The sequence below is a fragment of the Festucalex cinctus genome, chromosome 16, assembly GCF_051991245.1.
Source record: "Festucalex cinctus isolate MCC-2025b chromosome 16, RoL_Fcin_1.0, whole genome shotgun sequence".
NCBI classification, from domain to species: Eukaryota; Metazoa; Chordata; class Actinopteri; order Syngnathiformes; family Syngnathidae; genus Festucalex; species Festucalex cinctus.
Genome location: NC_135426.1, coordinates 16,036,140 through 16,050,785, shown reverse-complemented (window position 1 = coordinate 16,050,785; position 14,646 = coordinate 16,036,140). Strand labels below are relative to the sequence as shown.

Sequence of the window (14,646 nt, the reverse complement as noted above, 5' to 3'; positions counted from 1 at the left end):
TAGTTCGTTACACTTCCTTTCCTCAAAAGTTCTCCGGGAAAAGGGCACTCATTGGGATTCGGTGATGAACTTGAACTGAACAGTGACCGTTGACCACAGAACAAGCCAAGTAAGCCAAATTTTGCGCATGCACGTTGTCAGATAGGCTGCGTGACCGACAGCTTTTTTGCCATTCAAAAGCCGCACGTACCGCAAACAACGTTCACGGAAATAACACAATTGATTTCTCTTTGTGTATGCGCGAAACAAACTGTCGACTTCTCCGCTCCCCGCGAGGAAAACAGGACAAAATATACAGGAATTTAAGACCAAAACAGTAGAACTACGGTATTGTATTTTAGAGGACACTGACAGAAATATTTTCAATGATTTTATTTTGAAGAGGTCGGGCAAGCGCCGCTTAAAAGCTTACTATGACGTATCGCCACTGGCGTCAAGTTAACAGCACAGAGGGTTTAAGCCCACTTTCAAACCTGTAGACTGTTTTGGATCTTTGCCATCCAAGCCTGGTGAATATTCCACCTGTGCAGCCAATCGTTGAACAGCACCAGCTCATTCTTTACATTCCACGGTCACTCAAAGAACTAAAAGTCACAAAGGAGTCACATGATTCGCTTTAATGATCGCCACACACACATTCAACAGCAGCTGTGTTTCTACATGATTTTCAACTCTTTGCTGATGCAGTACAGTAGAGGAGACACTTCATAGTAACTGTAGATGCCCCACAGAGAAAACCGGAGTCTGTAAACAACATTCACAAGATGTTTTTTTTTCCTACAGCAGCAACACTGTGGAAAAAAAATACCACTCAAAATATACTTCATAAGTTACTGTAGCTTAACTACAGGGACCGGAGTCTGGCAAAAAAAAAAAAAAAAAAAAGGTAAACACTTACATAAATGTGGATTGGCATACATTGACCCATGGAATAGTTATAAACTGCCAATTAGCCAGGATACAAAGCAATAGAAAGATATTTATAGACTCTGTGGTTGAAGTGCTTTTGCTAAGTACAATACTTTGGTCCACCCCGCACAAAGTTGCAGTAGAAAAAAAAGAAGAAGAAAAAAAACTAGCTAAGTTTGTGGTTAGTATAGTGTGGCTGGCCCACTGAGTAAAAATAACCTCCCAGCATCACATAATCCCCCAAAAAACTTTTGCCCTACAACCACATGGACGTACTCCCTAATCAGTTGACAAAAACTTGAGTTCTTCTGTTCTCTAAAGAAAAGCACTCAGACCTTTGCTCCTTCCCGAAAGCTGCTGACAAAAAAGAACAAAGTTGGTAAACAGAGCAGTAAAAATAGAGGTTCCCTTTGCAAACATGACAAGGAAATTTGTCATCATAACACTCCAGACAGTTTTCAATGGCCAAGATAGTCGAACTGGCTGTGCAGGTCTGTCTTCTCCAAGTAATTAGGTCTCTGCAGCCACACCTTAAACTTGGGAGAGGCATGAAAACCTTCCATTAAGGGTCCGCCAGCAGGAACGTTTCCACAGTACATTACGACTCTTTAAGCAACCCAAGTTTCTTCAGTGCCTGCTTGCGAGATTCTTCGGTTGCCCCCCGACCAGAAAACTGCACGGTGATACCTTGGGGTCGAAACATGGGGGCGGATCTTCGCCTGGTATCCGTTGCAGCCGCTGTGCCAGCATTGTGATGCGAAGTTTGAGGGTTTCTTGGCATTGGGGTTGGAGGTGGGCCTTTGAAAGCCCTGGTTGGACTGTGGGCGGGGGAGTGTATCCCAGTGGAAGGGTTGATGGTACGGCTCTTGCCCCCGTAGTTGTTGAGTTCGGCAGGTAAGGGCTGGGGTTTGACGGGCAACGTTTGATTCACGTCAATATGGGAGCTGAGGATGTCGGGAAGGTCGCTTCTGGTCATGGCTCCGGTGGTAAGGTTCAGGACTTTGGACTTTCCTCCGTAGCTGTTGAACTCACTGGGGTTCGCCAGCACGGAAGGAAGAACTTTGGCTTCAGACCCTGTCGGAGACGTCGCCGGTTCGTACTTCGAGGGACCTGGAGCGACAACAATGGATTTACCACCAAAGCTGTTCAATTCCGGTGATATGATGTCTGACTGAGGTTTCTTCTGATGAGGTGGGCTCACTGGAGGCTTTCTGTTGTCAAAGCTCCTGGGAGACTCGATAGGCAGACTCTCTGTTCTTTTGACAGATGTGCGTCTTTGTGGTGATGTTGGGACCTTGGATTCTGGCACATGGATGCTTGTTTCAGTTAGCCGAGCCCTGGTCTCCAAAGTTTGGAGACTGGGATTCGGTAGTACTTTGGAGTCCAAAGTAGTACTGGCACTGGTCTCTGTACTGGCGGGAGGACTTGATGGAATGCTGTTAACAGTATCATGGACTAACATCCCTCCTGACATGGCTCGATTCTTAGCCAGGCCCAGCTTGGACAGAGCTTCCATCCTGGTTTTCTCGGGTGTGGGGTCCTTGAAGGAAACACTACGGGTGGGGGCATTTCGCAGCTTGTGCACCAAGTATGGTGGCTTGGGATCCTCCTGCGCGAGAGCCTGTGGTGCTCCTGTTAGATTTGACAGCATCATCGCTCGCCTGTCTTGGAGGTTCATGTTGGATACTGGCTGATTCTGGATCTCTTTGTTGCCAAGAATCATACTGATGTTGGCCGGGTATCTGGTAGGCTTAGCGAAGGTTGGCGGACCCTGCTTGGTGGGGGGGTCCCCACCGAGACTTGGTGACTTTTCACCCTCCTGGCTGTGCTGGCGGTGGAGTAAAGCCGAACTGCTGGGTGCACCCATTGCCTGGTTCTCTGCAATCTTTGTGGCAATGAGGACCGGGGTGGGGACACAGCCGGCTGGATGGTAAGAGTGACTGTCTGCTGGCTCGTAGCCAGCGGAGTGGTCCAGAGGATCATGTCTTGGTTTTATCTCAAAGTGGCTCTCAGGGTTCATTGTCATACTCTGGAAATCTGAGCAACACAAAATTCAAGATGCTAAGATTCAATTTGAATGAATTTTACCGAGCACAAGAAATATATGAAGTACCTGGACTGGTAGGCTTGAAGACCGGCAATTTGGCAAGCATCATGTCTGGATCTGGACGGACCAGGTCTATAATATCCTGATCTTTAGCGCTAAGACGTCTGGCTGTTATAGGGTGTACGGTGTAGAGATCTGGCGTTTCAGGTGCTCCATCCATCTCGTGAGCAGGAAGGCTTGCGCTTGCTGGAGACTTGACGAGTCCGGCCCTCAGCTCGTCCTCCTCTAGGCTATTCTCCAGTGAGCCTATGGTCTCTTCAAAAAACTGGAGGCACTCCTTCTCTGCTGGGCTCAGAAAGCGGAGCGTGTCTTCATCCTGCGCAGGTCAATCAAAACGACCGTCAGTGACCTGGTCGAGCAGCAGGAGATCAACGTGCAAGCAGCGCACACGGCCGGCGTCTGCGATGGTGTAAGTGAAATGTTTCTGTGCACCTAAAAAGGAGTGCAGTGGAACTGGTTGGGGCGGCCTTGTGTGTTGCTAATGGATGTGGTCCCTAAGGCGTGTGAAGGTTGTCAAGCTGGTGTGATTACCACAACTGTGTGCGTGTGACTGCATCTTTTGTATAAACAACCCGCAGATTATCTGACGTGCTTACTGTTTGGACAATAGAAGATCACAACAAGACTCCTCTGTAAAAGCGTCAGTCAGTCCTCTAATGAACTTAAGTGACACCCTGAGCAAGGTACGCAAGTGCTAGTTGTCTATACAACTAGTTAACGATAGCGGGGGGTCAGTGATATGGAGTTAATACACGTACCGAGGAATGTTAACCATGACTGCAACAGATTTAAAAAAATATATATATTCAATGCCCAAAATGATGCAATTCAAAGTAGTTACCATAGGTAGTTTTTCAGTCGAACTGGCCCGCGGCCTGCTGCTCCGCTCCAACACGCCGTTGAGTCGAGATCGCCGCTCATTGTTGGCCATGTCCAGGATGAGGGCGGAAGGGCTCGGCCGGGCTTTGGACATTTCCGGGGGTGGCACTAAGATGGTAACGGAATCATCTCTGCTCCTCACTCAGAGGAGTCAGCAGATCATCGCTTCGCCTCAGTCTGGGGCGCAGATGTAAAGGACAAAAGACGGAAGGTTTTTGGCTGTCAGTGTCTAATTTACATCATGAGATTGATAAAAGAATCTATGTCAATCTGTCCTTTTACATGAAGCATTTCTTTCATAAGATTAAGAAACAAATACAGTGGTACCTTCATTAATTTAAAAGTGCCCCAACTTGGCATTTTTATTGCACAGAATGAATGAATGTATATTTTGAGCTCATCAGTGACCACATTCACAAGCACAGTAATAAAATGTGTATACCAGTGATGACGTCTGAGCAAATTGAGTTATGAGTTCAAATGAAACTCCAAAGTCAAGGTATGACTTGTGAAGCAACAACGCAGCGGCGCCGGGCAGACCTGTTGATCCGGAACAAACGCAGCTGCAAAACCGGCTCCTCAGCCCCAAACTACATAACTGCACATTCCTCGGAAAACATCACTTTGATTTTGTCGCTCGCTCATTGCATCATCAGAAGCTACTTATTATCATCATGGTGTACTTCTGCCCCATTTCATCATTTCTGCATGTGAATGACACATTCATTGGAGTCATATCAGCGGTGTAACTCCTATGACCCACTTCATCTTGTGCAAATATGTTCATGGCTTGGCTTGGTTATCGTTTACATCAATATACACAAAACGGTAATGGAAATTTACCAACCTCTTTCAAATCGATGCTGTTGTTGCAGGTAGTGAGTGGAATTAAATGTTTTTGGAACAATTTTCAAATTTGAAGTTTTTTTTTTTTTTTTTTAAGTACTAGACAAATAGGTAATGTCTGTTTACCTCATTTAACTCTCTTGCTTTGTTCAATTTTACAACACTTAAAGGTCAACAACATGAAATTCTCACGTCCAAAAATTGGCAAATTTTATCTCATAAAACAAATTAAAAAAAATTCAAGTACTCAGTCTAGAATGAAACCCATTTTGCCCACAAATTGTAGGATTCAATCCATTAAATAAACAAGGAATTAAAACTATTTTTTTCAAGGGTTTCAATCGCCGAAAGTGCCACGATACAGCCCAAATGTACAAGTTGAAATAACCGCAGTATTATTGAGCTGATCTATTCAAAGAAATGAAGGTGGAATTGACAAAATCAAGCAAAAAATAAACAATTTGAAAGTGTCATATTTGCATCAACATGGGGGTGGACACAAATCATAGAGTCCAGGGATGAAAGAGAATTTTACCTTCAAATGTGTAAGATCCATCCTCGTGTCAAAGTCTTGCCTGGCAAAAATAGATTTATTTATTTTTTTCCCTGCTCAAAGAAGTCCCACTTGTGTTGCCGCTTGCTGACTCCACCTTGACTGTATGACGCGCCAACTTAAGACCGGCCAACAGTACAGGCCCTGCCCATCGCAGCCGGGCGCATGCGTGTGACCGACGTGCGCGTGCATGGAGGAAGTCGAGCTAACTTGTGGTTTTTGGCACAAAACCAGCAAATGTTCCTTTGTTCTCAGGTGTGTAACTAATAATACGTTCCATGACTAATTTTATTCTGCCATAAAGCAACCCGGAGTCATTGATGTCGTTCCTCGGTTGGGCTCTGGCGCCACCTTGTGGAACAGGTGATTTTTATTTATTTTTTTCACTGAGGGTGCATTCAAGATACTTATACTTTGCAATATTCGTATCAATAGAAACAAACCAACGAATGGGTTTATTTTCCATAGCTATATGTCATGGGTAACAGTTTATAAGTAATATTTAGGACTTTGTGGTATTATTGTTACTTGAAAGCGCTATATAAATAAAGATGACTTGACGATCATTCCAAGCATTAAAATTTTGCTTCTCGAAATCAGTCAACGTTTGTCTGGGGGAGAAAAAAAAACGAAGGAAAAAAACCCGCATCTTTAGGGCATATAGCTAATTTCCGAGCATTCATTGAACGCACCATCCCGGAGTTACCTGCGCCCGGCTGCGTCAACTAGCGCTCCGCCGCCAGCGAGCGTCATCAGTCGGTTTGCAATTCCCTGGAGGAGGCGGCCCGACGCCCGGCCTCTGTCCACGCACAGGTCAGGTGAGTGCACCGCCACTTCCACCACACCATAAAAGAACAATCACAAGAATAAACTCGCTTCGGCAGTTAGCCGATGAGCTAAAGTGGGATACATACGTCCATTATCGGACATGCAACCGTGTGTTGCAGTTTGACAGCTTCGTGGTTTCACGACGTTTTCATTGTTATTGGGTTTTGTGCTTCACGCTAACTGCATACAAACTTTTCAAACAGCCCGTCGAATAAAAACGAACACGTTATTTGTTTACGTGTATAACATTCGCCAGTTAGTTGACGTTAGCCGTCATAGTGGTGATTAGCATGTTAGCACGCAGCTAACTGCTAGCAGCGAGCTAAGCAGTGTTAAATATCTACACTATTAATAATACATGGTTATAGGCGTCTTTGGAGGACACCAAGGACACAGTACAACATCAAAATACAAATGAATCGAAATGATGGGAAAATTGTGGGGTGTTAGCTCGAGGCTTGTTTATCTGGTGCGTTCAGGTGACTTCACGAGACTAACCTGTCAGATGTGTGAATGAACACGCGCCACTAAGTGGCATGCAGCGGATTTTGATGGGGATATTTTAAGATGTATCATTAAGACAGAATTTAATTTCCCTTTTTAAAGTAGCGTAACAACGGCAACGAGCGTTTTGATGAACTTGGAAGTGAGAAGGAGGGTGTTATTTGCCAGCTACTGGCTGCTAATATACAATTGGACTCAAATGGGAGTGAAGGCAAATTCCCCCCTTAAAAAAAATAAAAAATCTCATTGCATTGCATTTTAAGTTTCGTCCTGGTGTAGTTTCTTTCTGACACGACTCCGACACTGCTTGACAATTTAATATTATTTTATTCTTCTTCACCGTGCTGGTTAAAAAAATAAAGTAATTTGAAAAGTAGGCTACGTGTCAATGCTCAGTTCCACCCTGTAGAATCAGTTTGTTTTGCCTGTGGAGAGCTGCTGGAAAGCCTTTCTCCATATCACGTGACCCAGTAACTGGATCTCTACCCAGCATCCTTTGCGGTGTCAGGTTACCGCGGGTTCTCGAGGTCTCGTCTCCTTGGAGATGGACCGAGCCAGAATCCATCAACACATTAAGTCTATGGAAAGCTGTTGAGCATTTTTTCTCTGGATGTTCGATACCACTTTTTTTTTTTTTAGATTGATACCAGTACGAGTGCTCAACTCTTGAGTAGTCACAGATACCAAGTTTAGATGCCACTAGTACTGTGCTTTTGATACATAAAGTTAACCAATGAAAGATAATTTTAAAGACATGATATAGCAATATTTCCTTAAAATTGAATGGCAATTTTCTGTTCTTCTGATTTCTCATTTCTAGTTCCTGTTTGTAAAAGTGCTTATCCTCATAAGATCCACATACTAGTATGCGCTTTGTCCTCACTAGTCGGATGACCACATGTGACATGTGACAATGGTTGTCGTCGTGCTGACGTTGATTCTTGTCTCTGCTAACGCACAGCGTGAAGGATGAACCACAGCAGCAGCCAGCATGGCCTGCAGCAGCGCTCCCACTAATGCTGAAACCCTGGAAGGCTTCCATGAGGTCAACCTGGCCTCGCCCACCACGCCCGACCTGCTGCAGGTATCCGCAAGCGCTCGTTCTTCGCATTCGATTGTCTCCAGCGCCACATCAGGCAACCCTCAACTTAACCTGCGCGAACAAATAAACCGCTGGGAAGTCAGGATTGCGCCTTCGTCAAGTCAAGTCAAGGCACCTTTATTTATATAACACTTTCAAACAGCCTTAGCTGTCACAGAGCGCTTTACAGAAACACGCACACAAAAAAAACATAACATAAGACATTAACAGCAAAACAATAATATTTGTAATTTTTAAATTTTGATTTTATTTTTACTTTTGTTTATGTATTAATTTTTATTTTGCCCCTTTTCCATATTTTATATTGTGACATGACAATTACGACAACTTGGTCATTTTAATATCGCGATTGTTATTGTTGAATCCCTAATTAATGTGCTGATGAAAATGAAAGAAAAGTGTCATCAGAAGTAGGGATGTAACGATAAGCGCAATATCGTGATATTGTGATACTAAAAATGCCACAATATCGTCGTCGTCATGTTCATGATATTCAAATGCAACACATCTGTTAAAAAAAAAAAAAAAGTCAGGTTGATTTCCATTTGTGCAGTTCTAGCACCCTCTGATGGCTAGTTTTTTAGTGTAACTTAATTTTCATTAGGGATGTTTTGGCCCTTCTATGTTGAAAATCGACACTAATTGTCAGATGAAGGGAAGCGTAATATGCCTGTGAAGCAAGTCAGTATGTGGAGGAACTCGATGTGTGCGTCCATTAACAACAACATAATAATAATAATAATAATAAGATTGCTGTTATGTACAAACACACAATATTGTGCTTTTTTTTTTTTTTTTACTTCTTTTTTTATTTATTTAATTTATTTTTTAGTATGAGCTCTTTTTTTTTTTTTTTTTTTTTTAACAGTATTGTGACCTTTTTTAAATATTGCCAACCTCCCCACAATATCTTGATAATATCGCATCACGACATTTGGATATCGTTACATCCCTAGTCGGAAGAGGCGAGGGTTGACGCGCGGCCGCTGTTGTTGTCCCCGCAGAACCAAGCGGAGCAGCGCCCCCCCGCCCGCCACAGTACGCCGCCCACGTCCCTGTACCGCACACACTCGCTGGGGGCGCCGCCCACCGGCCTGCGCTCGTCGCTGCGGGCCGACCAGCTCCCCACGCGGCCCGTCTACTCGACGCCGCCGCACGCTCACAATGGCAGGTGAGCGCCCGCCCACCAACACTTGGCATCTCAATTTTGTTCCTTTTTCTTGTGCAAAAACGCGAAACATCCAGAGACACGACATGAATGTCAAATTGTCCGTCTCTCATGTCCAGCGTGCAGGGCTTGGAGGCGGAGCCGGCCGAGGGCGACTTCCTGTCGGGTGGCGATGAGTGCGGCGGCCTGAGCGACACTTTTTCACGACTGCGCAGCCCGTCGGTCATGGAGGTGCGAGAGAAAGGATACGAGCGGCTCAAGGACGAGCTGGCCAAAGCGCAGAGGGTAACCACATGCGCACACTCAACGGGATGCGCGCGTGTCTTTGTGAGGACGGAAGTGCGTGTGCGTGTGCGTGCGCGTGTGAGATGTACTCCAGCCATTTTCCACATTTGATCTGATTTTGTTGTCATTGTTATAACATGATTTTATTTTTGGTCACTGATTTTTTATTTTTTTTTCATGCCTTTTGTGGTCATGTTTTTTTTTTTCAATCAGTATTGGATGCATGAATGTGCCAAACCGTTTTCCATATTTGATTTTGATGTAGTTGAGGATGCAACTTATGTTTTTATTTTTGTTTCTTCTTCATGTCTTTGTTGTCATGTTTGATTTGATCACGATTGGCTGCATGGTGTCGCACGCGTGTGTTTGTGTGCACGCGTGTGCATAAGGATCTACTGTTAAAGGATGAGGAGTGTGAGAGGTTGTCGAAAGTGCGAGATCAGCTGGGCCAGGAGCTGGAGGAACTCACCGCCAGCCTCTTCCAGGTCGGTGCGCGCCTCCCCCTTGCCCATCGTCCCCTCTGACAGGAAGTTTTCACAAGGGTTAATTCTGTTTCCTGTTCTTGTGAGGACGCTCTCACTTTATGTACTTGGTGGAAAAGATTTTGTGACTTGGTCGATATTTTAGGCAGTGTTTCCCAACCTTTATTGAGCCAAGATTGTCCTATTGATTATTCAATCCAGTAATACATTTTTTATTTTATTTTATTTATTTATTTATTTTAATCCGCTGAGTTTGGATGTAAGTTGAATTGAGCGGATATAAATATTACTCATAATTTTACAAACACAAACGTCAAACAAATTTAGCGCCGATGCTAAACAGAAATTGCAATTAGCATTAGCGCACTAGTGATTACACCACTTCTGGTAAATAAAAGCTAACGACCATTTAGTTCACACATACATCATTATGTCTTTATTACACATTTATAAGACGCTATCGGTGACCTTGGACTGCACGATCGGTGACGCGCATGCGCAGAAGATCAGCCATGTTGGATCGCTAACTACGGCAACCACACTAGAACAAAATACCTTAAATACAAAACAATGAATACAAAGCTCAACAAAACAAACACAAATTCACTTCCAAGGGGTTATACAAGAGTCAACAATAATACATAAATGTTTTCATATCTCAGACTTGATACAATCAAGGGATTGTAAATATAACTCAAAAGAATTTATCAGAAAACAGCAAAGATGGGGGGCGAGTTAAGAAGTCTTCGTTTGTGAATAAAGAATTTGGCTAAACATAAAATTAAATTATAGCACAGTTTTTGTTCTTGTCTTCAAGAAAAGTTCCAAATGCTACAATGTCTCTAGCTAGCTGTTAGCTACATGAGGTCAGTAACTTCCTGTTGCTGTTTTCTGAGCACGTTCAGTGCATGACTGCCCTCTACTGGTTAAATGATGAACACGTTCAGAACTTCCTTTCCCCCGTTTTGTAGAATCTCAACGTGCTGTATTGTCTTGAATTAAAACCTGTTAACTAAGTACTTAGTCACTGAGTATTTTTAAACAGACAAATGACGTCCGCCATTTGGCCACTAGCACTAAGAAGAAATAAAGTTTAAATCAAACGCCACTGGCATCAATATTGTAGATGAACAAAGATTATCCATTCATCCATTTTCTGAACTGCTTGCTCCTCACAAGGGTCGCAGGGGAGGGGGTGCTGGAGCCTATCTCTGGTGGCTACGGGCAGTAGGTGGGGTACACCCTGAACCGGTTGCCAGCCAAGCCAATGAAAAGTGACGGGGTCGTTTGTGGTTCCGAATGGCTTCTCCACGTTGGGTTGTTCTGCGACATGCGTGCATGTCGTCATGTTGCCTTGTCGTGATGTTTCAGGAGGCCCACAAGATGGTGAGGGAGGCCAACGTCAAGCAGTCCAATGCCGAGAAGCAGCTAAAAGAAGCTCTGGGCAAGGTAAGCGCGCCAGCGAGCTTCCTTCCTTCCTTTCCACCATCAAGCTCCGATGCCACATCACATTTTACGTTGTCCTCTTCCGGGTCAGATTGACGTCCTTCAGGCGGAGGTGCAGGCTCTGAAGACGCTGGTTCTGTCCTCGCCAACGTCCCCCGTGGGCGAGCTCCCCAACGTGGGCGGCGGGAAGGCGGCCTTCCGCAAGGGCCACAGCAGGAACAAGAGCACCTCCTCGGCCATCTTGGGAACGCAGGCCGACCCGTCGGCCACGCAGCCCATCGTGCGAGAGTGTCGAGAGGTCAGACCGGACGCGACGCTCGCCCCGGCCGTTTTGCGGGACCGCGTCAGCGCGTCTCGTTTTCCTCGCAGGTGGACGCGCAGCTGTTCAGCGAGTTCAAGGCGTGGAAGGAGGATCCCACGCTGGATCGCCGCTGCTGCTTCCTGGAACGAGTTTACCGCGAGGACATCTACCCGTGCCTCACCTTCAGCAAGAGCGAGGTGAGGCCTCCAAATGAAAGCGACCACCTTTTGGACCCTTTTTGATTTGAGCCTCTCGCTTCCTCAGCTGGGTTCGTCCATCTTGGAATCGGTGGAGCAGAACACGCTCAGCGTGGAGCCGGTGGGCTTCCAGCCGCTGCCCGTCGTCAAAGCCTCGGCCGTCGAGTGCGGCGGACCAAAGTGAGACCACACGCATCAACCCGCTCTCCTTTCGACCAATCTTGAGTCGGGATGTAACGATATATGAAGCTCACGATACGATAATTATCACGATATTGTGGGGAGGTTGGCGATATTTAAAAAAGGTCACGATATTCTAAAAAAAAAAAAAAAAAGAGCTCATACTAAACACATTGAGTTCCTCCACATATTTACTCACTACGCAAGCATATTACGACAATCATCAAACATTATCATAGATTTTAAACAGAAGGGCCAAAACATCCCTAATGAAAATTAAACCGTACTAAAAAACTAGCCACCAGAGGGTGCTAGAACTGCACAAATAGAAATCAACCTGACTTTTTTTTTTAACAATGTGTTCCTTTTTAAATATCGTGAACAGGACGACGTCGATATTGTGGCAGTTTTAAAATCACGATATTGCTATTATCGTTACATCCCTAATCTCGAGCGTGTGTGTGCGCGCGCGTGCGTCGACAGGAAGTGTGCCCTCAGCGGCCTGACCAAAAACTGCAAGCACAGAATCAAGTTCGGGGACTCGTCCAACTATTACTTCGTGTCACCGTACTGCCGATACCGAGTGAGTACGATGTCGCGTTTGCCGGCAATAGCGGCTGGCGTTCTTTCAACTTGCCTCCGAAATGGAAAGTGACTCGGCTCGTTTTGGTTTGCCAGATCACGGCGGTGTGTAATTTCTTCACGTACATTCGATACATCCACCAGGGGCTCGTCAAGCAGCAGGACGGTAAAGAAGCAACACACGTCGGAATCGGATGCGACGTTTCGTTCTTTTGACGTTGTGTTTGCGTGTGTTCAGCTGAACAGATGTTCTGGGAGGTGATGCAGCTGCGCCGGGAGATGTCCTTGGCCAAGCTGGGCTACTTTAAAGACGACCTGTGACGGACTGATTGACAGCGGGCCCGCCCACGTTTGTGTGTAAGATGACAAAGTGCTTGGGGATTGTTAGCACGCCAGCACTCGTTTTGTTGGCATTTCATTCCCTTTCCAAAATCGAATCCGGTTTGACCAAGTGATGACATTTCTCAAACTTTTTTTTTTTTTGCTATGTCGGCGGGAGTATTCACAAACACTTTGACGTGCATTCAAGGTTGCAGAACGTGGAACCTTTTCGGCGACATTTAAAGGGACACTTTACTTATTTAGACATTTTTTGGCAGTCAAGCATTAATATTTTGCCAAAAATACATTTGATATTCTTAAAAACACTTTTTGCAACTTGCTGTCGACTGAAAATGACATCACCAGGGCTCAGGAAACCAATCACATCTCAGCTTGTGAATGTCACGTGACCAAACCTAGAAAACAGGTGAGCTGTGATTGGTTACCTGAGCCCTTGTGATGTCATTTTCAGTCGACAGCAAGTTGCAAAATGTTGTTTTTAAAGGTACTATTTGTATGTGGAAAAATAATGAAAGTATCAAATTTAATTATAGACAAAATAGCTTTTTATTGCTATAATGGGCTAAATAAGTGAAGTATCCCTTTAAGTTAAGTGTGGGAATTTTGAAAATAGTTTTCCAGATTGGAAACATGTCATTGGAGCTTAAATTCATGGGAAGGTGTCATCTGCAAGCAGAAATCGAAACAATTACAAATAGTTCTCCTTGCCCACATGCGAGGGCATCATGGTACCTTTAGTGTTAACACCCCCCCCCCTCTCTCCCTGAAGCAGCGCATACCTTGAAAAATTCCTAAATTGGGGCACTCATAAATCAGAAGGTTAATCTGCTTGCTCACTTTAGTCCGGATTATGTGAACATATTTTTACCACAGCTTCAACTTTCCTATGAAGAACTTTAAATTTTAAATAATTGTAATAATAATGTATAGTTGTTATTATAATCATACAATATATAAATGATTTAAGTACATTTATGAAATGAATTTATGAAAGCGCTTCAATTTTGTACACTTGTGACTCATTTCCATGAACAAAGTTGGAAGATTGCAGGAATTTTGAGAGTCTACCGCATAATTATTACAACCATTTTCAAGTGTGCAAACTGAAAGTGTCTAAACTTTGTGTAAATGGCGGGCAACTCTCATCCGCTTTTCATTTTGCGGACAATGTGAGCTTCTCCTGTCATGTATTTATAACGAAGGATAAAATGAACACTAAGCCACCAAGCACTCCGAAGGATGTTTGCAATGTTTATCCTTTTCTTTCTTTTTTTTTAGTTGACTTTGTTTTTTCTGTGACTCTGTAAACTTTCCATTTGCTCAAGTGACGTTCTCTCTCTCTCTTTCTCTGTCCGTCAACGTCACTCACTTGTCTCCCACTTTGGTTTAGTGCCTTTTCTCTCACCATGAAATAAATGAGAAAAAAAAAATAGTGTCTTGTGTTCGTCTACTCAATGTTTCTTGCTGAATTGATTTTGTAGTTTTCGTTTTGGTTGAAAAGCTGTCCTGGAATTTCCACTTTTTTTGTCATTTGTCAACAAATTTACTATCATTTCTGTTGACTTTCTTATCAATTACTGAAAATTAATTTGAGCATTTGCAAATTTGTCTATTTGTCAAGTGTGTGCATTATAATTTTTTTGTGGTAAACATATTTGCTGAGTGTTTCTCACTCTTGTGAAATTCTTCAGTTCGTCTGCGTGACCGTATGAAAAGTGCCCCTGGTGGTTAAGTTGCATAGACCAGAAGTAACTGTCATGAATTATGAAGCACAACCTAATTTCATTCCTTACGTTCTATTTATTGTTATATAAAGTACAATATTGTAAAGTGCTTTTTTCTTTGAAGAATTGCAAGCATAGCCGTAGAGCAAATAAAACCATCAAGGCACGACTATATTGTGAATGTGTTTGTCAGGGTTACCTGTTTGACGTC

At 44.0% G+C, this 14,646-nt stretch overlaps 2 protein-coding genes across 5 annotated transcripts; one reads left to right on the top strand and one right to left on the bottom strand.

Moving 5' to 3' along the window:
- Positions 1–602: 602 nt before the first annotated feature.
- Positions 603–5,463, bottom strand: proser2 (proline and serine rich 2). Of its 2 annotated transcripts, XM_077500560.1 has the most exons (4): positions 5,277–5,463; positions 3,858–4,072; positions 3,023–3,332; positions 603–2,946 (listed from the first exon to the last, which is right to left on the bottom strand). In XM_077500560.1, the coding sequence occupies exons 2-4, from the start codon at positions 3,987–3,989 to the stop codon at positions 1,508–1,510; spliced, it is 1,881 nt and encodes a 626-aa protein (XP_077356686.1). In that variant the 5' UTR covers positions 3,990–4,072; positions 5,277–5,463; the 3' UTR covers positions 603–1,507. The 2 variants fall into 2 exon arrangements, with proteins under 2 accessions (XP_077356686.1, XP_077356687.1); XM_077500561.1 differs by lacking the exon at positions 5,277–5,463 and having other exon boundaries at positions 3,858–5,261.
- Positions 5,457–14,607, top strand: rab3ip (RAB3A interacting protein (rabin3)). Of its 3 annotated transcripts, none has more exons than XM_077500564.1 (12): positions 5,462–6,107; positions 7,588–7,710; positions 8,733–8,899; positions 9,016–9,181; positions 9,571–9,666; positions 11,035–11,112; positions 11,201–11,407; positions 11,479–11,607; positions 11,675–11,787; positions 12,271–12,370; positions 12,466–12,535; positions 12,608–14,607. In XM_077500564.1, the coding sequence occupies exons 2-12, from the start codon at positions 7,618–7,620 to the stop codon at positions 12,688–12,690; spliced, it is 1,302 nt and encodes a 433-aa protein (XP_077356690.1). In that variant the 5' UTR covers positions 5,462–6,107; positions 7,588–7,617; the 3' UTR covers positions 12,691–14,607. The 3 variants fall into 3 exon arrangements, with proteins under 3 accessions (XP_077356691.1, XP_077356690.1, XP_077356689.1); XM_077500563.1 differs by having other exon boundaries at positions 5,464–6,112; XM_077500565.1 differs by lacking the exon at positions 9,571–9,666 and having other exon boundaries at positions 5,457–6,112.
- Positions 14,608–14,646: the final 39 nt, after the last annotated feature.

What these genes read in the sequence shown, in the direction of transcription:
- proser2 (XM_077500560.1), bottom strand. Translation starts at nt 3,989, where the DNA reads ATGTCCAAAGCCCGGCCGAGCCCTTCCGCCCTCATCCTGGACATGGCC. An exon ending in CGACTGAAAAACTACCTATG is followed by an intron (nt 3,333 to 3,857) that starts GTAACTACTTTG and finishes TGACCTGCGCAG; the next exon opens with GATGAAGACACGCTCCGCTT. An exon ending in CTTCAAGCCTACCAGTCCAG is followed by an intron (nt 2,947 to 3,022) that starts GTACTTCATATA and finishes TGTGTTGCTCAG; the next exon opens with ATTTCCAGAGTATGACAATG.
- rab3ip (XM_077500564.1), top strand. Translation starts at nt 7,618, where the DNA reads ATGGCCTGCAGCAGCGCTCCCACTAATGCTGAAACCCTGGAAGGCTTC. An exon ending in AGCTGGCCAAAGCGCAGAGG is followed by an intron (nt 9,182 to 9,570) that starts GTAACCACATGC and finishes CGTGTGCATAAG; the next exon opens with GATCTACTGTTAAAGGATGA. An exon ending in TCACCTTCAGCAAGAGCGAG is followed by an intron (nt 11,608 to 11,674) that starts GTGAGGCCTCCA and finishes TCGCTTCCTCAG; the next exon opens with CTGGGTTCGTCCATCTTGGA.